Below are 27,530 nucleotides of genomic sequence, written 5' to 3' on the forward strand. Positions count from 1 at the left end.
TGATTCTGTGATAACAAGACAGATCAACACTGCCTCTGCTGAGTTCTGTTTTCAGCAGCAGCCACATGTAAAAGAAAACCTACTTGGCTGCCTCACCGTTTGGGATCCAAAGGATGAACTGCAAAATCTCTTCTGAACACGGGCTGTAACACTCAGATTAGCTTCTGGATTCCTTTCTGTTTCTGGTGTGCCAGCCTGGGAGACCACAGCCTCGAACCTCCTGTCTGCTGGCTGGGAGAGCTGGAAAGGATGGAGCATTCACGGTCAAGCACCTTAGGAAAAAGAGGGAATCTCCTGGGGATGCTCTTGCTGTGCACTGTCTCCTCTGTACACACTTGCTTAACCAACTCAGTCTATCCTGAGCCGTACTGAGCATTCCCATCTGTGGCCACAAGTCACAACAACAGCGCTCTGAGTTTGAGCCTGATATGAGATCTGAGAGCTCTGAAAAATAAATCAGGGTCTGGGTTCCTCTAGATCAGCAGCCAGAGTTAGCAGATACATTAGGTCTCAATCTTGCTCTGGATGATGATGCAAGTGTTGGTCAGACACTCTTTAAGACAGCACCAGTCCTCTGGTTGTCTGATTGAAGATGGGACAGACAGAAAGGAGAGAAAGTTGCACATGAAGGGACTGATTCAGATAAAGGGCAGTCTCCCAAGAGCTTTTTGGGTCAGCTTTTGTTTTAGAGGGCTGTTTCCTAAGTTACTGGGGAGTTTTGGGGGAAAGACTCTCAGTAGCTGGAATTTTCCTAGGGCCAGTAAGTAGCATCTAATTCTACCATGAGCTACCACAGCAGTAACGTACACTGAGATCAGTTCTTGAGCTGAAGAACTGATCTCTCAAGGAGATGTGATGCTTGATCACCATCAATAGCTGTTAAAGGGGTCTGACAGACAAAGCGAAGGATTTGGCTCCCATATGAGGAAGGGAGGCAAAATACATTCCCAAGCTGTTTTCTCCTTCCTGCCTGGGATCACAGCCAAACCCAGGGTGAGGACACAAAGGAGGGCAAGCTACAGCCCAGTAAGGGTCACCTGCAGGGGTACAGCAACACCCACATCTCCTTCTTTCAAAGCTTAGTGTACCTGAGAAGGGCCACAGCAAGACCTGATTTGTACAGTTCTCAGCCTTCTGCAAGCTACATGACAGAGGTGGCACCTAAACCCTGCTCTAGCAGAGCTGGACACCACTGTGCAGGGCCACATGGGGTCCTCCTAACTAGCAGTGGGCAGACTTGAGGCACAGCACAAGAACTCACCATTCCGCAGCAAGCAATCACCCATGCTGTGAATTGGGTGGCAAAGATCACCTCACTCGCTGCTCCAATTCGCCTGACCAGACCCCATGCCCTACCCCATAGCCCCACCAGCCACCTCCACCCTCCACTCCAGTTCCAGACCCCAGTAAGAGACAGCGGCAAACAGCAGCTTGAAGATGCTGTTCACAAGACAGGGTCCTCCTCTCTCTTGCCTACTCAGCAGCACCCCCTTGAGTGAGTCTTGCCACATCCTCATTTCCGAAGGCTCAAAGATACCTAAAGCTATTATCACCTTGATGAGACCACAAACGAATACAGGAGATTATTTCCAGCCCACGCTCACACTTTATTATATACAGAGACACGGTGAGTGTAAGAACATCAACATGGGACATGGACAGTAAGGGAGGCCCAAAGGCACTGCCCTCCTGTCCCCCTGGTGCAATCAGTCAGCATACTTTATACAAATAATACAATATTTGAACAATAAATAAGTTTAATAAATAAGACCAACAAATAAATTAAAAAAAAAAAAAAGGAAAAAGACAAAGCAGCAAGGAATGGATTTGAGGGCTGTGACACATCCACAGCAGTGATCTCACCTGCACACCAGCAGCTGCTGCACAGACCCCCAGCAGCCCTTTTCTCTCACTGTGCTACAGCAAAATCCAACTGAGGAGAGAAAACTGGGTACAGTCCAATATTTCTGTGCTGTTGTGGTCTAGGAGCCCTCTCTCCTTCACAAGCCCCTTCAGTAAAGGTGCTTGGAAACAAGGTACAACCGCAGCCCCGCTGTGCACAATCACAGCTTGTCTGTTTGGCACAAAAAAATCCTTCAACCAGTCTCTTCCCTCCCCATAGTCCCTCAGACAGACACTGGCACAGTTATTAACTGAGTTGGGGCAGGGGGATAATGGAGGAAACATCTCTAAGGAACAGGGGAGAGAAGAGATGAGGCAATGCTCCCTTTCACTCATGGGAAGCACAGATGCTCTCATTCATTGCTCCAGCACACTCCTTTCACATGCCCTGGCACTGACAGAGACCTGGTGGGTGACATCCCTGGGGAAGAAGGGCTAACTACAAGGACCTCAAGGATGCAGCTCAGAAGTTAGTTATGAGCAAAGGGACAGCAGTAAAAGGCCGCCACTGGTTACCTAAAAGAAAAACAGTAAGACACCCAGTCCCTAACCCCTGCATGGAGTGAGGCCACACAGACACACTGATGTGACCCCCATGTTGGGCTCAAGGCCTCCAGCTCTCTCCCAGAGACACTGGCAGTTGGCATATAAGGGAGAGAAAGACTCTGTTCATCATGGATAGCTCTCAGCAGAAAGAAGACAACTTGAACCCTGGTCCCTCCTGCCAACCCCCCCATTTTGCCCCCAGAGAAGGGCATTGGAATGTGAAGAAACCAGGAACTGAGGAAATAGGGCAGTGAGAGAGAAATGGGAACAGCTGGAGATCTGGGATGCAGAACCTGACCTGTCTGCCCTCACATGTACAGACTGCTACTCATCCAGACCTGGTATCAAGTCTGCAATGCTGTCCACATAGTAATTGGGCACCATATCCTTGGCAGCGGCGCTGTCACTGGCCATGTAGGCCTGCGCCTCTTCCAGGCGAGAGACACCCGTCAGGGTGAGGATGGTGGAGAGGCCGCAGTTCTTGCCAAAGAGGATATCCGTCTCCAGACGGTCTCCCACCATGAGGGTGCGGGACGGGTCGACGCCGAAACGCTCCACGATGCAATCAAACATGTACGTGTTCGGTTTCCCCACCACTAATGCCTTGCGGCCTGAAGCCGTTTCCACTGCGGCTGTGAGGCTGCCAGTCCCTGGAGAGAAGAGGGAGGAGAAAAAGACATAGCCACGGGCTAACCGGCTGCTGGATGCTCAGCACCCAGGGTCCCACCAGGGACAGGGATGCTGACAGGGATGGATGTGAGCATCCTGATGCTCAGAGAACCTCCTCGCCCGTGCCTGGGACGGTGAACCCCAACCCAGGCCAACCCCGCACCCCCCCCGGGGCAGCAAGGGAGGGAGAGGGGCCCGAGGGCTCACCGGGGGTGCGCTGCCCGTCGCTGAGCGGGTGCCAGGGGTCGGGGTCGGTGGCCACCAGGAGGCACTGCGGGTCGCGCAGGTAGCCGCAGGCCTGCGCCAGCTTGGCGAAGGTGAACTGGTCGTCGTAGCCTACCAGCACGGCCCGCACCGGCTCGGCGGGCGCCGCCTCGCCCTCTCCCGCCAGGCGCAGGCCGGCGTCGCGCACCTCGCCGCGCAACCCTTCTCCGCCCAGCACGAAGACGCGGCCGCCCGAGTCCCCGTTCCCCACGCCGCCGCCGCCGCCGAGGAGGCGCTGGCGGAGGAAGAGCGCGGAGCAGAGCGCGGAGCTGAAGACATGCTCGGCGCGGACGCCGCGGAAGCCGAGGCGGCTGAAGCGCCGCTCCAGCTCGGCCACGGAGCGGCGGCTGTTGTTGCTGACGAAGAGGGCGGCCTTGCCGCTGCGCCGCAGCCGCTCCAGCAGCTCGGGGGCGCCGGGCACGGCGCGCTCGCCCGCCCACAGCACGCCATCGCAGTCGAAGAGCAGCCCCTGCGCCGGGCCCAGCACCTCCCGCAGCCCCGCGCCGCTCAGCCGCCGGCAGCTCGCCATAGCGCCGCCGCACCGCCAACCGCCCGCCGGCCCGCCGGCCGCTCGCAGCCTCCCGCCCCGCCCCGCGGGCCCGCCAATCACCGCCCCCCGGCCGCCGCCGACACCAATGGCAGGCGGGGAGCGCGCTTAGCGGCAGCCGCGCTGCCCTGTCGCTCTCGAGGGGAAGCGGCGAGGCCGAAGTGACAGCCACGAAGCCCTATCAACTGCCGAGGGAGGCGGTGGGGAGGCGGGACAAAGCCTGAGCGCGCTTGCCGATTGGTTAAAGCCACACGCCTCAGCCACCTCCTCCCGGGAGGGCCTCGGGGCGGCAGCGCACCCTCTGCTGTTCGGCAGTGCCGGGGGGCGGTGGAGCCGCCATTTCCGGTTGGCTGTGTGTCTCCTCCGGTTGAGGGATCCGGCCGCCGACCCGCTCGGGACCGAGCCGCCTCTCTCCGCCTTGGCGTCCCTGCAGAACTCCCCTTCCCTCCTCCCGTCTGCAGCCTGCGGGTGCACAGCCTCCAGCACCTCACACTGCTGAGCCCGGCTCATACCTGCCTGTGACTTGTGACGCCAGATCCCTAAATAACCTGGTTGCAAAATATACATATATATTTATATATATCTCTCTCTGTCTGTGTGTCCCTGAGGCAACGCATTTTACAGCACAATGGGGCAGAAGGGGCTGAGTGCTGTGTACCTGCAGAAGAACCTGCCCACGCCAACCCCAGAACTGCCTCCCCGCCATCCATCTCCTGCCCTCCCAGGTCCCCATGGAGACCTGGGCGGGACCCTGGGTCCCTCAGCAATGGCTGGGCCCAGCAGGGACATGGTGGTGCGGGGAAGGAGGCTGTGGAGATGAGAGAGTAAGGGGAGGGAGGTGATAGGCAAGATGGAGAAGCTGTAGAGGCATGCCATCCGTCAGGCCACCCCGGTGTTTCCACAGTGCCTGCTGGGTCCCAGGGGGGGAGCTGCACCCCATCTCCCCATCCTGCTCACTGCTCAGTTCTGCATGGGCGATGTGGCCAGGGAGCTCCTAGCCTCAGGCAGCGGCTGCCCCTCATCCACGGTTCCCGGCGCACAGTCCATGGTGATCACTGCATCGGCCTCGCTGGCCGCAGGCCTGGGGGACGGCGATGGGGCATCGTGGCTGTGGCGGCGTGCTGGCTGTGGTGGGAGTGGCGGTGGGACGGAGGGGGCTCGGCTGGGTGCCCCGGCCATCCGTCGCGGCAGGGCTTTGGGGCTGCCTGCGTGCTTGGGGCCTGCCAGGGCAGGGGCTGTGCTGCGGGGCTGGGCCACAGGTGGTGGAGCCATCATGGGGCGGACTGGAGCCGGGCGCTTGCCTGGAAAGAAAGCTGAGGTGGGATGGGGTCTTCTCTGCTGGGGTCTCTTCCCGGGGCAGAGGGGGCTGTAGTGTCAGATGTTGGTTACAGAGGAGCTGTGGGAGAAACTGCCCCTTGCCCAGCTCCCATACTGGAGACCCAACAGCTTTTGAGGGCTTTTTCCATCCTCTTTTCTTCACAAGAGGCTATGAGCTTTGATCCGTCTTACATGGGTCACTGGAGGACTTACCATGCCCATCCCACAGTCCCACCTTGTCTGGGGCTGGAGCACACAATGAGGGGCTGGATCCTGACCATGCTGCCCCAACCAGATGCCTTAACTCTCCTTTGGTGGTAGGGACATTCCCAGCACCCTCTCATGCAGGATGAAGGCAAAGCAGAGGAGGTAGCATTGCAGGGTGTCATTTCCCAAGCACTGTGCCATCAAGGGCACCCTAACCTTTGCACGCAGTGTCGTCAGTCAGCGTTGGCGCTGGTGGCCCTGCAGCTTCAGGAGATGGACTGGTCACTGCTGGGGCTGACCTGGGCTCAGGATCCCTCGAGGTGCTGTGCAGAGAATGGGGCAAGTCAGGCTTTGGCTGGGCATGGTGGGCCTGGTATGGGGTGGGATGAGGGAGGACGTGGGGAGAGCTGGGACAACCCCCACCTCCCACCAGACTTACACCTCTCCATCTGGGAGAGTGGGGGTGCTGGCTGGAGGGACATCAAGGGTCAGCTCTTCCACTGGTGTGGTGGCCTTGCTAAGTCTGCTGTTTGCAGGTGGCATGAACATACCCGAGACGTTGAAATCTACCTCTGGGTGGACAGAAAAGAGGAGATGCCATGAGGAGGGGCTTGCTGCCCAGAGCTTCCCCTGATGACCCCATGGCAGGGGACTGGTGCAGCCCCCCTGCTTCCCTCCCCCTGGGGAAGGAGAAATGTCCCCTTCTCTTCCTCCTCCCTTCACCCTGGGCTGTCACCCCCCAGGTGAGGCCCTGGCCCTACCTCCAGGGAAGAGGGTATCTGCGTTCTGGATGAGGGCTTCAACCACGCTGACCACCTGGATAGAGGAGACTGAGGCCAAGTCCAGTTGCATTGGGTCTCTGAGAGACAGAGGTGGGGGGAGGCATCAGAAAAAGGATCTTGGGCCATTAACGCTTCTGGTGTTCATTCCTGAGGGGGGTGGTAGGGAAGTAGGGGGGCCTTGTTTCCTGTCCTGGAATCCCTGGAATAGGTGTTGAAGGCCATCCATGTCATAGGTTCTCCAGGTCTCAGCCACTCCCTGTGCTACTTTGTGGTGTAGAGGACACGTGCTTGGTGAAGGGACATGCCAGTCAGGGACCATGGGGACAAGGGACAGGACTTGAGGATGGGGGTGCTTTAGACCAGCCTGAAGGCTGCTGGATCAGCCTTTCCCATGGTGTTTGCTCTCAAGGCACCCCAGCTGGAGCCGGGGCACTGCCTCCCACCCTCCAAGCAAGGTCTTACCCTGTGCTCTGCTGTGACCACAGCAGGTTGGGGCCCAGCACGATGGCGATATTGCTGGGGGTCATTTTGTTCACCTCCTGGTGTTCAGCCAGCTTGGCTAAGAACTTGATCAGATACCTGTGGGTAAAAGGAGGTCAGGCGGGTGGTATGTATGGGTTTGGGGAAGGAAGAGCTGCCCCAGTGGTTGCTGAAGGAGCCCTGTCCCCGCAAAACACCTCAGGTTGTTGTAGCTCTCATGGGGCAGGCGACTGCAGGTGTCCCGCAGGCTCTGTATGCGGCTCTCATCGTCCTTTAAGCTGCAAGAGAGGAGTGGAGAGCTCAGCTTGCTCCATATGGCAAAGAGGGACAGTGTGCAAGCGAAGACGGTCAGTGTCAGCCACCCTGTGCGAGCTGTGGCCCTGGGGACGGGGATGCCCTCCTGCTGCCTTTACTGGGCAGCTAAGCAGGCATTCAGAGAGAACAAAATCACACCCCAAAGGCTCAGAGGGTTTCATATGATACAAACATAGCTTGTGGGTGGGCCCAGGGGCGAGCATCCTATTTCACCATGACTATGGGGCTCATTGGCATGGAGCTGATCCCTTCAGAAAGACACTCTTCCCTTTTCCCTGGCTTTTTGCTGTGCTTCCTTCACCACCTCTTTCATCTCAAAAGCAAGAGGCCAAACTGGGCACTGGCCATGGGGCTCACACTGTTGAGGTCAAGTAGGTCTTCACACAATATACTGTTTCTACAATATGAAAGGTTGCAGCCTTTCTCCTCCCGCTGACTTGTTTTTTATTGCTGTTCCCCAGGATTTTGGGCTATGTGGATTTCTGCTGAGCATGGGACAGACCAGGTGCTGTGTCTCTTCCTACACGGCAGAGAAGGCTGAGCAGCCCTGCTCTGAGTGCTGAGAGGGATGGAGAGGGGTGAGTTGGGTTTATTTGAGCCCTGACAGGCTTTTCTGCCCCAAATCCTGCACCTACCTGGCCACTTGGAGCCACTCGTCATAGAGCTCGAAGGTCATTAAAGGCTGGGGCAGCTCCCGCAGGTAGGACTTCAGTACACCTGAGAGAGGAGGGGGAGCAAGGGGGGTGATGGTGCTGGGGGACAGCAGGGGCTGCCCAGTCATGTCCTCCAGTGCTGCATCGCTGGCACTCACCGGCCACGGCGTGGGGGTCTGAGTAAAACTCTTCCAGCGCATTGGAGCCACTGGCCAGGCTGCTCTTCAGCTTCCTCAGCACTGAGGCACCAGCTGCCAGCCGGAAGAGTCCCTGGAGATGGGGTGAAGAGGGAAGGGATGTGAGGGGGCTGCATTCAGGGAGGGAGGGAGGGCGGTGGGAGGTCAGGAGTGCTGCCTACCTCCTCCCTCATGCCAGAGGCCAGCAGCATCATGACACAGGCTTCGATGGGCAGTGCGATCTCCCGGCCCAAGCTTTTGAGGTGTGTCTCTAGGGGCACACCATAGTACCCCACCACTGGGGTGTCTGCAGTGAAGGAGGGCTCTGGAAGAGAGAGTTGAATGTCAGGAGGGATGGTGGCCTCTGGGGCCATCTGGCATCCAGCCACAGTGACATCTCGCTCTGATTGAGAGTGGAGGCAGAGGCAGCATCCCCATGGTGTGGTTCCCAACCCACCAACCCGATGTAGGAGGCAGCAGCAGGCACAGGGAGGGAAAACCTGCCTTTCCCAGCCTCACAAGCCACATTTGCGTCCCCCTGGGCTCTGCTGGTGTCCTCCCTGGGCTGCATGGAGAGCCAGTGGGTACCTGTCTGGCTGTGGCTTTCCTTCAGCTCTGCCAGAGCCGAGTCCAGAGATCCGAGGGACTGCCGGTGGTACTGAGCTTGGATTTCCAGCAGCTGCCAGACATGGGACAGGCAAACAGTGTTTTTTTTGGCATCAGCCCCTCTCAGAGAGACCCCCCACCAGGAATTGTGCCCACATGCAGACAGGGCAAAGGAGGAGCTTCAAGGGGACCCCCCTTGTGGTCACGGGACCATGTCTGTAGTGATGGGTAGAGGGCAAATTGGAGAGGGAGGGTCATCAGGACAAGCAGCTGGTGCTAGTGGTGGCATTAACCTGCAGTGCATGGAGCAAGGATAGCTTTAGGCATTTGCTGGTGCCTGGGGCTGTCCCTTGCCCTAAGTGGAGGACTTAGTGTGGATGAGGACAAGGCATAGCTCAGACATACTCCAAGAGACATTCACATGCTGAGGAGGAGTGTGAAAGAGGACTTACTTTGATGAAGTAGCTGGCGTAGCTGTCCTCTTTGGTGGAGAAGTGGTAGAGGTCAGCCATGTACTCATCCTGGGAAGGGAGACAGAGAGAAGAGCAATCTTCCACCCGCTCCCTGGCACCTGAGGAAGAGGGGACACCTTCACAAAACCCTCTCGTCCAGGCTGTGAGCTGTCCACACGGGGTTTCCGGGTGCAGTGGGGAGGCAGGCTGGGACCATGGGGGCATTTCTCCTTGCCTTCATTGCTTGCATTTGGATAGTGGCAGTGACCTCTCCTACAATGAGGGTACTCACACAAGTGTCTCAGGACAAGAGGTCCCTGCACCTCCAGCTCCAATGAGCCCACGGCTCTGCCAGACAAGGCACTGGGCTTTTCAGAGAAACATGGAGAAAGTTGATGTGGAAGTCCCCGGCCACCCAGCACAGATCCCAGCTCAGCTGGTTCCTAGGCCAAGGGGACCCCATAAGCTCCCTGCTGTAGCCCCTGGAGCCTCCTCTCTGCAGAAGCTTGTGCTTTGAACCCTTAACTCCAGTTATTCCCTAGGATTGGGGCATCCCCCTGTTTCTGCTCCTTGAGGGACTGGTTTGCTTGTGGAGGGCAGGACATACTGGCTGGCTGCATCCATCTCAGCATAGGGTCACTTTGGATGGAATCAGTGAAGGGAAACAAGTCTGCAGCCGTGGAGGTGCCCTGTGAGGGAGAGCAAGTGACATCTCACCTTGCACTGCTCCACCTTCCTCTTCACCTCCTCTTCCTCCTCCTTCAAGATCTCCAGTTTGTTGGCAGCAGAAGATGCCCCTGGGCCAGCACCAGTGCCAGCACTGTTACTGGAGCTCTTGGCAGCTTGGTTCAGCCTTTGGAGTGGGAGAGAAGAGTCACACCTACAGCCTCAGTGCCAGGGACATGGGGTGGGATAGGTGTGCAGAAGGGGTATGGGGATCATGAGGAGGACAGCAAGTCCAGGTACTGCCCTGCAGTGCTTTCCCTAGGCCAGTACCTCTCATTTCCCTCACCCAGAAGATGGTGCTGCACAAAAGGGTGAGACCTGGTTAAGTTGGGGGGCATTCAGCAAGGCTGACTGAAACACCCAGGGCCTGCAGGACCCTTCCCAAGCCCCATTCCTGAGGTGAGCCATCATGACTCATGATGTGGAAATGACCGATGGCTGTGCTGCTCTTCCAGAGAAACCCAGCATGGCACTTGGAAATTTGCTTCCCAGAGCGTTGTCTCCCATCCTGGGTGCCTGGATGCCCTAGCCCCCTGGCCACAGTGTGCCCCATACCGGCTCTTGATTGTGTTCCAGTCAGAAATCAGCTTCTGGAGGGTCTTCTTGCGCTTCAGGATGATGGGAAGCTCCTCCTGGGGAGAGAGGGCACAGAGTGAGTGGGGAAGGCTTGGGGATGTGGGAAGGGGTGATGGGATGGGAGAACAGAGTCAGGAGGGCATCCAGGCCTACCTCACTGAGCTTGCTGAGTGGCTGCAGCACATCACGCTCCAGGGTGATCTCAAACTCGGCCAGGATTTTGGCCAGCGAGCTCTCTATGCAGCAGCCCATCTCCAGGGCTTTCCTGCGTAGGAAAGACTGCGAGCTGGAGCCATGCCACTCTCTGATCCAACACCCCCCTCCATACCAGTACTCCTGTGGGACCCTGAGCCAGCCCCTGGCTGAAGGTGCTGTCTGTCCCCTCTCCCACTCCAGCGCCAGTATTTTCTCTGAGGACAGGGTTTGACAGCTCAGTTTGGCCATGGGAGCCCCTGAGTCAAAACAATGGCACTGACAGCATGTTTTGGGGTCACCCCTGGTAGTTTCTCCCATTGGCACTTACCCAAGGCTGGACTCTGTGTCCAGTTCCTTGAAGCTCTCAGCCATCGCCATGGACAGAGCCATCAAGGGCAGCTTCTTCTGCACAGAGACAGGGTTTTGGGAAAGGGATGGTGAGCTGGCACGTGGCAGCTCTCTCCCCATGAAGCATGCCACCATGGCATGACAGCAAGTGGCTGAACCCTTCACTGGATCCCCACATCTTCCCTTGGCCCACCCATCCCCACCAACTCTGGGGCCTGAGGAAGGGCCCTTTGGATGCTCCTTCATCCAAAGCCAGGATTTAGTTGGCTGAACAATGCATCAAAGCTCTATAGTTGCTTAGAAAACCTCCAGCTTTCTCTCAAATAGACCCATGTAGAAGACTGTGACACTGATGGAGGCCCTCACCAAGCACAGCCCACTCTGCCATGGCTTCAAATGCAGGAAGCAGTTTAATCGCCAAGAATAATTAAGCCAAGCTGGCACTTGTCAGATTGCCAAGAAGAGTGGAGCTCACAGAATCATGGGGGGGCTAAGGAAAGTGCGGGCTGAGGTGGAGGATGCTACTCACCACTCGCTTGTCCATCTCGGAGCCGCACTGCCCCTGCAGGCAGGCTTGGAGCCTCTTGGACACGCTGTGAGCTGCTCGCTTGGCTGGCTCAATCCTCTGCTCGATCTGAGGGCAGAAAGGTGGGAATGGGGAGGCTCTTTTACCAACCGTGGGCTGGGCTTCCCAAGGCCATCTCTTCCCCAACACCCAGCTCTGGTGTGAGTGGCCCACACAGCATCCTGCTGCAGCGCAGATCATCCCTGGTCCAGCAAAAAGGGAGTACGGCTCCTGGTCAGGATTCATCCCTCTGTGAGCGGCTGGGGAAGCCCTTTCCCGTAGCAGGAGCCTGCTGTGGTCCTGGAGCTGCCCTCTGGCACATGGGCAGATCCCAGCCCCACTACTTGGATGTGCTGGCAGGACAAACCGCAGGCAGGAGTGGGGCAGGTCCCACACCCAAGCACAAGCAGGCACACGCCTGCCGGCCCTGCCGCACCTCACCTGCAGCAGATCTGCTGGCAGCAGCTCCGTCGCTTCTTGGGCTCTGCCGAGGAAGCAGAAAGAGCCATCAGCAGATGGGGTGACCTTCACCAGCCACTCTTTGGGAGCAGGAGACACTGGCTATGGCCTGGACCATTGTACACAAGGCTATGCGTGGAATGAACCCAGGGGGATGCAGCCGGAACAGGATGCAGGCAACCTTGCTGGCTAGTGGACACCCATCCGACACAGCTTCTAGGTCAGAGCACCATAGTCAAAATGTCCAGATGGAGACAGCGGTAGTGGGGCCATGGCAGGGGTGAGATGTTTGATGGTAAAGTCTTCTACCCCTGACCACTCCTCTGAAGCCAAATCCAGGGCAGTGCTCTGGAGCCTGCACACATATTTGCAGGCCATGGTAGCCACCGGCTGTGGGTCCACCAGTGCCGGAACAAGTCTATCTTCATGACCAAGCTGTGGCCTGAGACCAACAGAAGCCCCTCCAGTAATGCCTACATGAAACCAGCTTTCTGCTTGGTTTTGCAGCAGGTATTGGGGAGTGAAATTTATGGTTCGCAGCAAATTCTGCTCAAAACCAGATTCAAATTCCACCAGCTGCCATCACTGCCAAACCTCCTTGTAGAGGAAACCTCACTTCACAGCCTGCTGCCATTGCCGTGCCCCAGGAAGCCCGTTTGCTTTCCCTCTGCTGCTGCTTTTTCCCCAGTTCATGTTTCTCTCTTTTTACCGCCCGATGGGGGATGAGGCTGTGGAGCTGCAGGAAACGGGGGTGGCTTGGTTAAAGGCAAGCAAAATCACGTGAGACCGCAGCCTGCAAAGGAGAGGCTCTGTGGCGGGTGAAGAACTTGCTTTAGGACAGGACAGGCTGCTTGAGACCTCCTGCCTGCCTGGCACTACCGAAAAGGAGGTGCATCTAACATGGAGATGAGACATCTTGAGCGAGGAGGGATGGGAAAGGGGATCGCGGTCCCCTATGGGAAATGCAAGAAGAGCAAGAGGCCACCAGGATGTAGAAGCTGCTTCCCTGTGGCTGGTCTGCTGGGCTGGCTGAAGGACCAGTGCAGTGGTGCAGGGGACATGGTTGGTCCCGCTCAGCCTCCCGGTGCTGGGGAACCTGTGGAGGTGGCTGTAGGAAAGGAGCAGTGAGGGGGCTGGGAAGGGAGGGCCCAGCCCTGTAATTTCAGTTCTGGGTTTTGCAAGGGGAGAGCTTTGGAAAGGCAAATTGAAAAATAAGGAAGAGGCAGAGGCAGGATGGGGCCAGAGGGATTCATGTGAAGTTGTAAGATCCCCGGCCCTCTCCTCAAAGGGCAGGCCAGGAAGCCCATGCTGCCGGGCTTGCTAGAACTATGCAGAGCATCTAGTGCCTGTGGGGATTCAGCAGGGAAGGCAGGGCCCAGTTCCTAACACCCTCCTGGTCACTACGCAGCCAAGGGCATTTGGCTAGAAGGTCCTTCCCTGTTGCCCTCACATCCTGAGGAAGCCAAGCTTGGGAAAGGCCTGTTTCCAGGTGGATATAGCACCTGTAAGTAGCTGGTCTTGGGGATCACATCACTGCTGTGCTGAGCAGCATCAGTGCAGCCTTCCCATTGCCCCACAGGCACCAGGAAGCCACAGCTCCTCAGCTTATGCTGAAGATGCTCTAAACCCATGGTCATTCCCTCTTCCCCTTTTCCCTGGTCATGAAAGGTCAGTCCAGCCACAGTGCAAGCCCTCCAGGACCCGCATCCCACTCCCTCCCAGCCCTCCACTGCAGGTAGCACAGAAGTCCTTACCGGCCGGTGATGTTGGGATGGGACAGCTGCTGCCGCATCCAATTGAACTGCTTTTTCATCATCTTGAGCGCTGGGAGGGGACCACAAGAGCCGCTCCACTTGGCTGTACCCACTCAGCACCCTTCGGCAATGCTTGGCATCAGACGCTGGTGGCCCCTCAGCTCCCCAGAGCTGTTCTCCCCTTGCTTTTCCCTGAGGACCTCTCCTTCCCCTGTTCCCCCTGTTTCTGTTTGTCCGGCTGGCACCCTCCCTCGTCCCTCCCCGGGGGTGCCCTGCCTGCTTTCTCTTCCCCTCCCTTGGACTCCCTTCTCTGGCTCCCTCTCTTCTTCTGAGCTTCCTTCCTCTCTGTCTGCCCCTGCTCTGCAGAGCAGGTAAGAGCAGCTCAGGGCTCCTGCTCTACTCTGTGTTCCTGTCACCACCCCGCAAGTATAAATAACTTCAGCCCAGCCTTAAAGGGGAAATATTATTACAGCAAACACATAACAAGGCAGGACAAGCACATGCGCTGCCAAGCCTGAGCAAGGGCCCACGCTCTGTTTCTTGCTCTGTCTCAACTCGGCTGCTGTTTTTCCCCCTCTTGCCTTGCCCACCACTAGCCCATGTCCATGCCAGCTAGCTGTGCAGTGCATACGGAGTGCCTGATGTACATCCTGCCCTACCTGGTCACCCAGCCTCTGCTCCATGCTCACGGGTACAGCTCCACTCTCTTCCCTCTGCCACGTATCCCTTTTGTCATGACAAATGCAGGAGGTCGAGCAGCAAAGCCACCCCTGCAGCCCCTTCTGTGCCCCCCAGCCTGCTTCCCATCACCAATGCTCTCTAGAACAACCACAAAGCCACTGCCCTGTGCCCTGGGGAGGCCCCTTTCTCCCTGTTCTCCCACCGCTGGCAGAGCTCCTCGGGGCTGAGCACAGCGCAGCAGCACCCGCACGCAGTCACACAGGAACCACAAACTCCCCGTTCCCAGGCTCGGGTGCTGCCCGCTCGCTGCAGAGCTGCTCCGGAACTCAGCTGCTCCGTGTTTGTGTAGAAGCACCCCCGTTCACACCAGCACCACCTCCTTTGCTCCTGGCTCTGGGAGATGTAAACCTTGCCTTGTTCCTGGCTACCTGCAGCTGGGACTTTCCTCCATCTGCGGTTTGCTCTCGGCTGGCTTAACGGTGGCAAAGGAACGAGCACGAGCACAGGCAGGAAGTGGTCAGCTTGTGGCCAGAGACAAGCGGCAAAGGAAGAAGAGGCGGAAGGGCCACTCCACCTGTGCCCTCAAGCCTGAAGGGATACAGTTAGGGGGGGTACTGGGCTCTGCTCTGCAGTGGGGGAGCAAAGGCTCCGGTGAGGGCATAGCAAAGCAGTGCTGGCAGCTGGGATGGAGCAAGGGAGCACACCTTTCCCTGCCTGAAACACCAGGTTGCTCTAAACCTGTGGCTCAAGCACGTCTGGTACCCCAGCCATGAGCCCTGGGGGTGCTCCCAACAGGCAGTGTAGTTACTGAAGGGCTTCAGGTCTAAGGGGTTCAAAGCTTCTCTTGCTAAGATGCCAAAAAGCCCCCTCAAGACCCTTGTCAGAGCAGATATCCATCTTTGCCCCCCCCCCCCGCACTAAAACTGCCCTGGGCAATAGGAGGAAGTGCTGCTACAGGCAGTGGTGAAGTTGCTCACTCCTGTGCCCCACAGGACTGTTTGCTCAAGCCCTGTTCCTCATGGGATGCAGGGCACTGACCCCTGTCCACTAACTCTCCCTAGGGAGAGAAGGAAGCAGGCAGCACCCAGCTTGCAGCCTCTCAAACAGGAATTGAGAGCAGCTGGGGGACTTCCACCAACCTCTCCCCCTGGTCATGGGAGTGGGGAAACCATGGTGGCAAGGCCGCAGGTGACTGGGGGATGACTTTAGAGGATTACAGGGGCAGGATGAGCTGGAAATGACGCCTTGCGCAGTGGAAGTCAGAGAAGGCGAGGGGAAAAGGCATTCCTTCAGTCAAAAGGCAGGGACAGGATCAGGAAAGAACTATTTATTTCCCATAAATACAGCAGACTGTTCGCGCCGGGCGTTTTGTTTTCAATCTGTTTGTTTGTTTTCTTCCATTTACAGAATTCTGCACTGAAAATATATACATGTCTGTTCAACCAAACAAGATCTGCAAAGAAAAACCCCATACAAAACCCTGAAAAGAGACCAGAAAGGGAAGTAAGACACAGCAGAACCCCAGCATAAAGACCTTGCTTGCCTCTCTCCTCTACCACTTGCTGCACCCAGCCCCAACACCTCACCTTCGCTGCCTCTCAAGCCATGAGCGCGAGGCACCCCACTCACCTCCATCTTGCCCAGGCCTCCTTCTACCTCTGGCAAGCCTATTGCAGGGCGCAGCTTGTTCCTACTTTTCAAGATCAGGCCCTCTTAAAACAAGTTTAGGGATGGGAAGTGGCTCCTGCGGTCACAAGTCCCATGGGGATGTGCCACCCGCCAGTCCCCTCCGTGCCTGCAGATCCCCGCTCTAGTGTCACAGTGATCAGGCGGCTGCGGTGGGCCCCCTCCCCGCGCAGGGAGCCAGGCAAAGGTGCGCAAGGCACAGCTGAACCCCCCCCAGAGCAGAGCTTAGTGGTGGCCCCTGGTGATGGGCAGCCCTCCAGCCTCTCCATGACTCCCAGTCCATCACCCACCCCAATGCGAGAAGACAGAGAAAGCCCCCCTGCCTCACCAAGCCCTCCAGCCCAGCCAGGAGGGAGGAAGACTGTGCTGCTTCCTCTCTCTGTCTGGCAGGAGGCTGCAGGGAGACTCACCCCCACTTCTCCCAGCACACCCCCCTTGGGGGTGGCATGCAGGACAAAGTCCCCAAAGCTCGCTGTGGCAGATAAAGCACGTGGCGAGGGTGTTGTCTTCCTCGCTATGGGGGTTCAGTGCCTAGGTGAAGAGGATGGCAAGGCACAGAACAAGCCCTGCCCAGCCCCTGGGGTCCCACCTCCCACTAACAGTTCCATAATCAGCTCGAAGGACGGAGATAAGGGGAGATGACTCCTCCTGACCCCCTCAAAGCAAGGGCAGCTGCCTGCTTGGAGAATGCTGGAGAAACATGTAGTCTCCATCCAGCCTCGCACCGCAGCGGCTCCAGTGGGATCCCATCAGACAGGGAACCACCAGGGCACAGTTCCAAAGAGGGGGCAAGGGAGACAAGCACCACAGAGCACGAAGCAGCTGAAGGGCTGGGAAGCGCAGAGGGGACAGACAAGGAAAAGGATCTTCCTTTGCTAGGCCTTGCCCCAGGCTGAGGCTGTTAAAGCTCCCCTTCCTTGTTCCCCACTGCCCCTAGAGGGGGAAAGCAGGATTAGAAGAGAAGCTGGACAGACTGGGGAGGGAGTGTCGCCTTCGGAAGAGCAGGGAAGGCAACTGCTCACACACACGAGGCTCTCCACTCCACGTCTTGTGTGGTGAACATCTCCCGGTGTCTCTGCTCTCCTTCTCCAGGCACGCTCCCTCTGGCCCTCGCCCGGCCATCTGGAGAATAGAGCGTGAGCAGCAGCCCCCCACCCGCCCTCCCCATCTCCTCGGGCTACTCCAGCCCCTGAGGGCTGGCTTCCCAAGGACTCTTCGGTGTAGTGCCTGCAACGTGCAGCCCTAGAGGTTTCCCCAGGACTCGGGTGGGGGGAACTGGTCTACATCCCCCATTTCATTGTAGGTTTGCTCTCCCATAGTGAAGGTCAGCTTGTACCGTAGCCTCACTTTCTCCTGTAGATGAGGGAGAAAGAATAAAGTCAGAAGAGGGTGAAAGAAAGGCATGAGGCACAAACTCCATGGGTCTCTTGGAAGCTGAGGAGAGCAAACAGAGATAGGGTAGGCAGGTTTTGCCCAGGAAGCAAGAGGAGCCCCTGCTCATGCCCCAGCAACAGTGCTGTTACCTTCTGTGGGTTAGCAAGCAGCAGGACTTGTGTGATGGCACTGGGGTGGACAATGGGGTTGAATGCCGGCAGCTCCGTGCCTGAGGGAGGCTGCAGCTTTACCTTCATCACCTATGGAGAGAGAAGAGCAGCCCACATTCCCAAAAGGGACATGGCAGCCAGAGGCCCTGCTCCAGTATTTGGGGAGCCTCTACAGTCTAGTCAAAGAGCTGGTTCCTGCTAATCTGAAGGCAACACAACTCATTCTCAGCCCCGCAGAGCTCCCTCCACCCAGCCTGCCCTTCCTGCAGAAGTAGAATTGCACTTTGGCCAGGTCTGGGGACCTCAGCCCCATCAGTTGCCTTACCTTGGGGACAGCAGACTGAAAGACAATGTTGCGGATGGGCTGTGGGGCCGTGCTAAGCATGGAAATCACCACCACAAGCACATCGGGCCTCTCAGGCAGAGCATCCTTAGCAAAGTGGAAGAGGACACGGAAGCCGTGCTGATCATAAACCGTCACAGGGAGGATGCTGCCTGTGGGAAAGGCAGGGACAGGCAGCAGTCAGCACGAGGGAATTGGTCCTGCAGCAACCTTTGCCCGTCACCCAAACTCCATACAAGTGACAGAGACACTACTCCTCCTCCACAAAATCCAACCAGCAAGAAGTTTCCTCATACTCTTCCCTTCCCCGTGCATATGGTTTGTTCCCCCCAAGCTTGCTCCCCTCTTCCTCCCTGGCTCACTGGGTTTGATTGACTCCAGAGGCACAGTGATGTTGGCCAGCGAGATCTCCTGGGGCAGCGTGGTGGCAGGAGGCCGTGGTGGGGCTGCAGAACTTCCTGCTGGTGTGATAGCAGCTTTTGGGAGTGCAGCAGGGGCAGGCGGCTCCGAGGCCAGGGGCAGCGTGGGGTTAGGGGAAACACTCTGGAGCATGGGCAGAGTGCTGGGATTGTGGGCTGTGGTGCCAGAGCTGCTCCTGTTCTGGAGATCCCTCAGGGTGAGCCGGGGGGGTGGCTGCTGCTTCTCCCTGTAGGAAGAGAGAGAGCAAGGAGTGGAACATGGCACTGAAGTGGCACCTTCAGCACCCCAGAAATGGACACGATGGGGAGATGAGAGATCGCACTATCCCTGCTTACCATCGCACTTGCTGAGACTCTGGAGGCAAAGACTGTTGCAGCAGAGTCTTGCCCAGGAGGTCCAGGTCATCCAGGCCACTGGTGGAAGGAGAAGGTTTGGGGGAGGATGCGCCAGCATCTGCTTTGACTGGTGGTGCTGCTGCGATAGGGGTGATGTTGAGTTCACTGCTATCTGATGACTGCAAAAAGAGTGCACAGGAGACCCCCCAGGCAGGGTTGCACATCAGCACTAACCATCAGATGTGGGACATTTCCCTACCTACTCCCTCTGTTGCTTTCACCACCACCCCCGCCTTCTGCCTTGGCTCCCAGCATGTTACCTGGAAGCTGTTCCAGCCACTGTTGTCACCAGCCTGGGCAGGATGAGGCGCTGGGTCATTCAGGCCTGCCGGGGATAAAAGCAAACATGATGCTTAGCTATCAAGCGGGTAAGAGCATTATATGTGGCCTGAGTAAGACACAGAAGCAGCAGGGCAGAACACCAATCTGGTCTCCATCTCTGGCTCCTATCCTTGCATGGGGGAGAGTCAGGAGGGTGGCAGTGTTTTTTCTGCCCAGAGATCCTCAGTTACAATCCAGTTCTCACTTCAGTTGGCAGAGAAATGAATACTACTGTGCTGACAAGCCCAACTGACCACACTGTCTACTCCATGCTGTGCTACTCAAAGCACCTATCTTAGGAAACACATACTTGGTTGGGAAAAGAAGGACTCTAGAGCCTCCTAGGACTGGCACTTCACAAGAATTCCATGTGAGTAATTCTGGAAGTCCCATGCATCTGCTGTCAGCTTGTGACTTCAGCTGCAAGGAGTAAACATGAGGAGCTGGGGGGGATCCACCCTTGTGATCCCATCTGGGGATGGCCATTGCATCACTCTTGATTTACCTGCCAGGTCAGTTCTCCCAGAGCAAACCAGAGGGCACATCCCTGCAGGCTCTGACTAGCCAGGAAAAGACCATCGGACTGAAGTTCCGAATCATAGCAGGGTCTTTCCCTCCTTCTCCTTCATACTAAGGACACTTCTTGGGTCTTCCATTATTATTCATGTTTCTGCCACAAGGAGAACCATCCATGCAGACTGTCAAGGAGAGAATAAAGAAATTTTCTCCAGATTTCTCACCTAAAGACATGAGTTCATCATCCAGCAAGGAGACAGAGCCACCTTGGTCAGGCACAGGGACTGCTGAGCCACCTGACAGGGTGGGCAAGGCTGGGTAGGAAGGGCCTGTTGCTGGGAGATCCAGGCCTGACAGATCCAGCAGAGCTGAGGTGCTGCCTGCAAAGAAGGCTGAGAGACAGAAACCTTCTCCAGTGTGCTACCCTTCCTCACCCCTGGGAAAGGAAACTCTCCTTCTGCTTTCCCTTTCAATTCCCTCTCTTCGTGCATCAGTCATCTCTACAAGCCATTTCCTCATCTCACCAGCCCCACTCAGACCTGCAGGTTTCACCTTTCCACTTCTCTCAATCGTCTCTAACACTGCAGGAAACCATCAGTAGGGTTCCTCTGCTTGACCTTCTTGTCCCCATTCCCCAAGTCTCCTCACCTCGAATGGGACCGGCCACTGTCTCCCCATTGATCTCTTCTCCCCGTACAAGCTGCTTATAGAGATTGATCACCTGTGTCAGATTGTCATTGGCTTGCAGGATCTCCGCTGAAATTGAATAGGTGGGAAGTTTGAAAGTTGTGATGAAACAAGAGTGCCTTTTATACTCCAGCTCTGTCTATTCCTTCAAAGCAAGGCCTGAGAAACTGATAGAGCCCACTGCAGATAGCATTTTCACAGCTGCTCCTGCACAGGGTATACTGACACAGCAGGACAAGATACAGTGAAGTGGAGGAAGCCTGTAACACTGCCGATTGCTGCCACGTGCTCATGATTAGTGCCAAGCCACAGACTAACTAACCTACAGCAAGCAACACCCCAAACAGACTGGCAGCTGCCAAGCACAGGCTCCCTGAAATAAGATGGAGGGAGAAGGGGACAGAACAAGAAAGGCCAGATATGCTTACCCAGAGCTTCATCATTGTCTTCTGTGTCACTGGCGAGCCGGAAAAGCATGGGCCTCATGCGCTCGCAGCGCTGATACAGCTCCTGAGGGAAGAGGACAAAGGGATTCTGAGACAAGAAGCAGGATGCTCAGCTGGGGGTGCAAAACAGGCAGGAGGAACTTCAGGGGATAAGGGTCACCTCAGCCCAGGGAGAATGCTGGAATGGCCTTTCCTCACCTTCATTAGGTCCTCATTGCTTTCTGTTGTCTCCCCCTTGCTGTAGTTTGTCACCATCTCTGTCAGTAGTTTCACATTGTTGTTCACCTCCTCAATGGCATTCACCCTCTTGGAGATCTTCTCCATGCGCTTCTGGTCCTAGAGGGAAGCACATGGGGAAGAATGTCCTTGCTCTTGTCTGCAACTTGGAATGGAAGAAGGCTGGCCTGGCAAACACACCAACTCCCTGGGCTAAGGCACAGCAACACTGCCCTCAAAACAGCTCCCACTCCAGATCATCTCTGGGCCAGCACTTGCCAAACATGGAATTACCACAGATCTAGGGCTGCAGTGGGGTTGGGCCACAGAAAGTGCCCAGAGCCATTCCTCCAAGTAGCCAAAGGATGGCAAAAAATCACACAAGGACTCTTTAGCAGCTGCTGTTGCTGCAAAATTTGAGGCAGAAGCTCTGTACATCTCACAAGGACAGAGCTACTGCTCCCTTGGTGTCAATCATTGCCATGCAGACCATGACTCCCCAGCTCCCGTCTTCCCCAGCCGCACCTCCTGAACCATCTCCTTGATGAGCTTGTTGGCAGCTCGGAGATCCTCAGGATGGGAACTCTTCAGGAGACGAGCCAGGACCTGTAAATACAGAAGGTACCTCTGAGCCCAAGCTGAGAAGTGGCAGCCAGGGGCACTTCTGAAACACTAAAGCCAGTTACCTCTGTCCTAAACCTGTATCTGACAGAGGGAGCTGACACTGCCAGCCCTTTGCAAGCCCAGCCACAAGAGCTTGTGGGCTGTCAGAGACCAGGGAAAGAAGTAGTACAACTGCACTTCCTTTTCGCATTGTGGCTGTGGTCTTTCCCTGAAGATCTCCTGCATTTAAAACCTGCTCCTGGCTCCTGACTACCCATGATGCACCATGGAGACCCTGGAGCACAGCAGCACTAGTACTGAGGAAGAGAGAAAGCCTGCACATGTGCCCTGCAGCAAACTGGCATCACACCTCTGCTGCAGAACTACACTCAGAGGAGGTCAATACTTGCTTAAATGTATCAGCACTGATAGTGCAGAGGCTTGTCTGAGTGGTGACATAATTCTGATGGAAACATGATGTAGAATGGGTCCAGGAGGGGCTAAGTAGTTGGGCAATTAGAAGACTGCAATGCTGGGGTTGGGGAAGAGATAACAGCAACAGCATCTAGGGCTAGGATTTAAACCTCGTGACCAGATAGCTCAGAAGCCTGGAGAGAACACAGCAGCAAACATCCCAGAACTTGCTTGGCTAATGTCAGTGCTTCACCCTTTGCACCATCCTGCAGCTAAGTGCTCCAAAGGTCAAACTGAGCCACGTGCCCCACCTCTGGCTGTTTCCTTTGTCATGATTTTGGAGTGGGCCCTCAGCATTCCTGTGATGTGTCTTCTGAAGGACAGCATGTGGAGGAGGGGCCTTGACTCTTTCTGGATCTCCACCTCAGTGGACAGGAGATGCTGGGGCAAGGAAGATGTTGCCTGCTCACATTCTCCTTGTACAGAGCCCTTACCTTGGATTTCTCTTCATCATCAAAGATGATGTTCTTGGGCCGAGGGGGAGGAGGTGGAAAAGGAGCATCATCAGGCAGCTTTGGGTCACATTTCACAATCCCTGCAGTAGACACCAATGGAGGGAGGTCAGGAGGATTCACCCACTGGGGAATGGCACTGCCACTTAGGGCTTTTCTTCCCTAACAGCCCACTAAACCCAGCTGGGACTCAGGGTGTGTAGGTTTGCTCCTATTACCCATGATCCCAGGCTGTGTTTTCATGGAAGAACTGCCCTCCACTCCCCAAAAATATCCTCTTAGAAAAACCCAGCATCAACTGCAAAAGCAATCACAGCCCTTCAGCCCCTGACCTTCTCAGTGCCCCATTCCCTATAAAAGCAAGCAGATGTCCCCTCTGACCCATCAAACAACAAAGACCACCAGCAACTCCCTCTGCCAAGCTAGGAGCCTCAAGGCACCTGCCTCTGGTGCTGAGCCAGACTGAGGGATGTGCTGGGTGTAGGCACAGGAAAGGGAGAATGGTTTAGATTCTGCCCAAACCATCCTTCCACCTTCCTCTTCCAGACTCTGCCTCTCACCTTGTTTCTTGAGCATCTGGTAGGCTTCTGAGATCTTCACCTCGTGAGGCAGCCCCAATGTCCAGCTGTACATCAGCTCCAGGATCTTTGACTTCACTTTTTCTGATGTCCGGCTGCCAAGATACTAGAGAAAGAGAGAAGACGTGGCTTGAAGCTGATCTGAGCCGTTGCAAGCCTGGTCTGTTCCTCTCCTCCCCTCCCCCAAAAGTGAGCCCGTTCCCAACTGCACAAAGACGAGGAAAGAGGAAGCAAGCAGGAAGGCTCACAAGACCCTTGCAACATGCCCTATGCTGTGCTTGGTTTCCACCACAGGAAACACAAGAGGTGGGAGCCCCTCAGTGACATGCAGGGACAAGTGGGAAGACTCAGGCAAGTCTCTGTCATCTTGTGAAAGAAAGGATACAGCTAACAGAGGCTGCTCAGCAAGGAAGTCCTTCGGCAATGAGGGGACAGCAGGGCTGGGAGGGGAAGGACTGTGGGTAACGGTCCCTGGAGGAGGGCCCAGTCTCACTCTCCAGCACAACTGTGTGGCACCTTTTAGAGCCTGGTGAGCCCCAGATGACCAGCACCCGGCTGCGAGATGTCCAAGCATTACAGCTCTCCCCTTGCCATCTGTCACAATTCTCCCATGGGTCTCCTGGAGGCACTGGTGCCACAAACACTGCATATGTCACCCGGGGCCAGTGGCTTAAGGTAGAGAACATTCTCTAGGGTGCCTAACAAGAGGACTTTAGGATACTGCTGTCACTGTCCCTGGCTATTCATCATCACAAGCTGTGACTGGCAGATGAAGGTTTTCCTTAGTCATATTTAGTCAGTGTTCCCGTAACTCTGTATTTGCTGGTCTTAACTGTCTTGACTGAATAGGAGAGCATGCACAGCTTGTTCTGCTGCAGGAACAGCAGCATCAGCACCTATCTGACTTGAGCCTTCAGATGGACTCGCCAGAGCATCACTGACCAGGCCTGGACTTGCCCTCTGGCAGAGTCTCAACCAGACTGGGACACCCCAGAGACATGGTCACGATGTCAAAGCTGGGGGACGTTCCTGAGCACAAACAGTCCAAAAGAGATGCAGGGAAGGTGACTACAGGCACGCACATAAACCCAGTAGTCTCACAAGCACTGGTTACATCATGTCTAGCTGGCCTGCATCTAGCTTCCTGCATCAAGAATCAGCCTGGAGCAGAAGGCTGAAAGCTCACCTTCCCATTAGAAAATTCACCAGGAACAAGGACTAAACTTCCTACTAGCAGTGTATTGTCTCCCCCTCATCCCAGCGGGTGTCTGACTTTTCTGCTCAGACACTGCTTCTTCCCACAGCCCTCCTGCCGCCAGGCTCCAGTCCCCTTCATACAGCGCAATGCTCTAAGACCCACCTTGGGTGACACCACTTTGATGAGCTCATTGAGGAAGCGGAATTTGCCCACCTCATCATGGAAACGTTTGCCACAGCTCTTCATGCAGGACTCCAGCACCTGGGGAGAGGGGCCAGGTGAGCCCCAGGATGGGGTCAGCAGCAGCTTCAGAAGCCAGATCCCCGCTGGGGCTGTGGCTATCCTCACAGCAGAGGACATCCCCTTTCCCTCCCAGGTGGCCAGGCACTCTCCCAAAGGGAAGCAAGAAGAGTTTCCTCCTTGGGGTCAGTGTTTGCAGAGGTGGCTCAATAACCCATGGAAGGCTCTGTTAGAGAGCTCACAAACACTGGTGGGGTTTCACACTGTGGGTCCATAAAACAATTAAGCGTCAGATAAACATTTAGGTTGGAAAAGATCATAGAGTCCAACCATTAATACTGCCAAATCCACCACAAGAAAAAAACCAATAAGCTTTCTATCAACTTCAACAGGCTGTCTGATCATTCCTAGGAACAAGACCTTTCCTACCAGTCATCCCTCCAGTCTTGTAGAACCATCTTCTCCCTTCTCCCGCCCATGGGCCCAGGCGCTACAGGGTTTTCTCAGAGGTAATTCGAAGCTTCTTGTGTCCCTCCAGCCAAATTGGAGCAACCTCACATGCTAGCCCTCCTTCCAGTTCTACCAGCCCACAGATGCCCTTACCGTGAGGGCCTGGATAGCTTCCCATTCCTGTGGAGACTGGATCTTGTGGGCAAGAAGTCTGGTAGCAAGTGGAGGACTGGAAGGAGTGAAGGGAAAAAAAGACTAGCTGGTTATTGATGGAAAGTCTGGCGCCTGTGTGTCTATCTGAGAATCCAGGGTTGAAAAGCATGTTGCAAGTTTAAGGCACCAAGACACCTCAAAACCCTGTGGGAACCGTCTGTCAGAGGACCAGGACCCACCCCCACTTTGAGGGGCTTTGTGCCTATTCAGCTCTCAGAACAGCCACACTGAATTTTACCAGGTGGAATCACAACCCAGGCCTGTGACCCAGAGCACATTGTGGAAAGGACACAGCACTTACCCCTCTAGGTCCTTATTGAGTTGCTCACAGAAAGCATTGATACCATCCCAGTCCAGGTCCTTGTTCAGGGGGTTTGTCGCTTTGTCTAAGGGTGGGAGAAGGGGACAGTGAACAAGATCTCCCCATGGGGAAGTGAGGGTCAATAGTGCTCCCGCTCCCTCAACGACACCTCAAAATCTGCGGCCTCAACACCCCTATCTGCTCCAGGCCGTCCCCTCTACACACCACCAGGCCCGCCCTGACACACCGCTAGGTACGACCCCACCGTGAGCGCCGCTCTTCCCCTCACACCCCGGTGCCCCCGCTTCGCCATCCACCGCTCCCGCCGGGGCCCAAGGCCGGCCGGGCCGCGCCGGGTCAAGGAGAGGGAGGGGAGGTCTGCTCGCAGCCGCACTCACTGATGCGCGCCTCCAGCGTCTCGGGCTCCATGTTGGAGGGCCCCGGCCACCCTCCCGCCGCCTCCTCAGCGGGGCCCGTGCGCCCGCCCGCCGCGGCGCCGCGGGGCCATCGGGAGCGCACCCAACCCTGTACAGCGGCGCTGCCGCGGCCTCACCATAGAGCGCCGGAAGTGGGGCAGGGCGCCCCCTGACGCAGCGCACCCGCCCCTCCCGGATCCACCATAGAGTTCACCGGAACGGCGCGAGGCGGGGGGGAAGTGGAAGGCTTTCGGGAAGAGGACACAACCAGTGGGAAGCGGAGCTGGCCGGAAACAGCCCCGCAACCCTGGCCGGAAAAGCCCTGCTACGGGCGGGTGAAGCCGCTTCCGGCACGGAGCCCAGACGCTTCCGCCCGACGGCGGAGGAAGCCGTGTGTCCTTTAAAAGGACACGAGCGCGGCGGCCCCGGCGCATGCGTGATGTGAGCCCGCGCGGACCTGAAGGGAAGGGTGTGCACCCTCGCTGTGTGTCATTGGGGCTCCGCGAGAAGGTTTTTTGGGGGGAGCGGATGTTATAAGAGGTATTATAGGTGCTAGGGCTGTGCCAGGGACCCCTGGCAATAAGTAAGGGTTCCAGGAATATAAGCTTCGATTATCCTTATTGAGGGTAGTGAGGCCCTGGCACAGGCTATCCAAGGAAGCTGTGGCTGCCCCATCCCTGGCAGTGTTCAAGGCCAGGTTGGATGGGGCTTGGAGCAACCTGGCCTAGTGGAAGGTGTCCCTGCCCGTGGCAGGGGGTTGGAACTGGATGAGCTTTAAGGTCCCTCCCAACCCAAACCAGTCTGTGGTTCTTTTTCTCTTGAGGCTCTGGTAACCCAGGCCAGCCCTATGTGCGATGCTTAATACCTCTTGTTTTGTCCGTGCTCCTGTGGTCTTGGAAGGAACAGAGTGTCTGAGCGCCTTCTCCCTGTGATGGGTTATTGCTTTTGTTGTTTGCTTTTCTTCTTTCTCAATAACACTGATGAAAGGTGCCAATTCAAAGACGTTTGGGGAGCACAGCCCTCCTGTTTGCAGAGTCCTCGGTGCATCGCTGCTCCAGAGTTTGCCCTGCTGGAGCCTCTGCGATGAGAGCGCGATACAGCCTATTCAGCTTTAAAGCATCTAATCCGGAAGATAGACGTCTGATTCAGAGCGGTCCTGTGTAGAGTTACTCATTTACAGTGCTAATCCCCCAGATGGCAGCCGAGGGAGCTGCCCTGAGGTCACGCCTAATGTCTTTTCCTTATGGATAGCCATTGTTTGGAGGCGGAATTTTTGGCTATTAAGAAGTACTTTCTGGCGCTTGACTGTAGTTCTTTTTTTAGCTGTTACTAACTTGCATCACAAAGCGCTTTTTAAGCGCCTTCCATAGAAAATGGTCACATCCTTCCCTCTGCTGTGCTCAGGCACGTTTTACATGGGTTATTTTATGAGTCAGCCTTGCCTGTCACTACTACCTCTTTGATTTTCCTGAGAATCCTTAAGTCACCTTTAGGAGACCGAGGCCTAGATACTGCTCTTCTAGGTCATGTATGATGTGTGCAGCAGGCATGCATCTCCTCTGCAGCCCACAAAGCAGTGCCTCTGAAGGAGTGTTTTTGCAGTCTGGTGTTTCACAGCCCCCTTTTGCCCAGGTTTCGGTCTGTCTGAGTCTCGAGGTTGTTTGTTTGCCTCTCTTTGGCAACACCCAGTGGTTAGCAAGGCTGAGGGGAATGGAAGGCTGCACCTCTTTTCAGCTGGTTGCAAACAATGGCAAGTGAACTCATGCCTAATGGTTCTGTCAGCAGTGGCCTTTCAAACCTTGCTTTTGTTT

At 56.2% G+C, this 27,530-nt stretch overlaps 3 protein-coding genes across 6 annotated transcripts; all 3 read right to left on the reverse strand.

Annotated features, from left to right (window-relative positions):
* Positions 1-1,349: 1,349 nt before the first annotated feature.
* Positions 1,350-3,943, reverse strand: PDXP (pyridoxal phosphatase). Its single transcript, XM_080609573.1, has 2 exons — positions 3,325-3,943; positions 1,350-3,098 (listed from the first exon to the last, which is right to left on the reverse strand). The coding sequence occupies exons 1-2, from the start codon at positions 3,908-3,910 to the stop codon at positions 2,773-2,775; spliced, it is 912 nt and encodes a 303-aa protein (XP_080465699.1). The 5' UTR covers positions 3,911-3,943; the 3' UTR covers positions 1,350-2,772.
* Positions 3,944-4,588: 645 nt separating this feature from the next.
* Positions 4,589-13,601, reverse strand: SH3BP1 (SH3 domain binding protein 1; the record flags this gene model as incomplete). The annotated part of the gene is made up of 18 exons (XM_080624730.1): positions 4,589-5,229; positions 5,669-5,775; positions 5,892-6,024; positions 6,214-6,311; positions 6,697-6,813; positions 6,912-6,992; positions 7,665-7,746; positions 7,841-7,952; positions 8,041-8,183; positions 8,447-8,537; positions 8,917-8,985; positions 9,634-9,769; positions 10,198-10,274; positions 10,372-10,483; positions 10,742-10,818; positions 11,291-11,395; positions 11,768-11,810; positions 13,540-13,601. 18 exons carry the CDS (start codon positions 13,599-13,601, stop codon positions 4,889-4,891), a joined length of 1,986 nt encoding a protein of 661 aa, XP_080480856.1. The 3' UTR covers positions 4,589-4,888.
* Positions 13,602-15,532: 1,931 nt separating this feature from the next.
* GGA1 (golgi associated, gamma adaptin ear containing, ARF binding protein 1) lies at positions 15,533-26,055 on the reverse strand. 4 transcript variants are annotated; one of them, XM_080638890.1, is made up of 17 exons: positions 25,857-26,055; positions 25,304-25,388; positions 24,943-25,018; positions 24,262-24,360; positions 22,884-23,007; positions 22,306-22,406; positions 21,320-21,400; positions 20,777-20,914; positions 20,561-20,642; positions 20,094-20,201; positions 19,670-19,837; positions 18,869-18,933; positions 18,549-18,727; positions 18,156-18,439; positions 17,776-17,945; positions 17,430-17,540; positions 15,533-17,259 (listed from the first exon to the last, which is right to left on the reverse strand). In XM_080638890.1, the coding sequence occupies exons 4-17, from the start codon at positions 24,343-24,345 to the stop codon at positions 17,149-17,151; spliced, it is 1,806 nt and encodes a 601-aa protein (XP_080495016.1). In that variant the 5' UTR covers positions 24,346-24,360; positions 24,943-25,018; positions 25,304-25,388; positions 25,857-26,055; the 3' UTR covers positions 15,533-17,148. The 4 variants fall into 4 exon arrangements, with proteins under 4 accessions (XP_080495016.1, XP_080495015.1, XP_080495014.1 ...); XM_080638889.1 differs by having other exon boundaries at positions 19,670-19,825; positions 25,702-26,055; XM_080638888.1 differs by having other exon boundaries at positions 25,702-26,055.
* Positions 26,056-27,530: the final 1,475 nt, after the last annotated feature.

The sequence above is a fragment of the Psittacula echo genome, assembly GCF_963264785.1.
Source record: "Psittacula echo genome assembly, chromosome: 1".
Classification (NCBI taxonomy): Eukaryota; Metazoa; Chordata; class Aves; order Psittaciformes; family Psittacidae; genus Psittacula; species Psittacula echo.

What these genes read in the sequence shown, in the direction of transcription:
- PDXP (XM_080609573.1), bottom strand. Translation starts at nt 3,910, where the DNA reads ATGGCGAGCTGCCGGCGGCTGAGCGGCGCGGGGCTGCGGGAGGTGCTG. An exon ending in CGACGGGCAGCGCACCCCCG is followed by an intron (nt 3,099 to 3,324) that starts GTGAGCCCTCGG and finishes TCTTCTCTCCAG; the next exon opens with GGACTGGCAGCCTCACAGCC.
- GGA1 (XM_080638888.1), bottom strand. Translation starts at nt 25,732, where the DNA reads ATGGAGCCCGAGACGCTGGAGGCGCGCATCA. An exon ending in GTGGCTGGAACAGCTTCCAG is followed by an intron (nt 18,728 to 18,868) that starts GTAACATGCTGG and finishes CTCTTTTTGCAG; the next exon opens with TCATCAGATAGCAGTGAACT. An exon ending in TCTGGAGTCAATCAAACCCA is followed by an intron (nt 17,946 to 18,155) that starts GTGAGCCAGGGA and finishes CCTTTCCCACAG; the next exon opens with GCAGCATCCTCCCTGTGACG.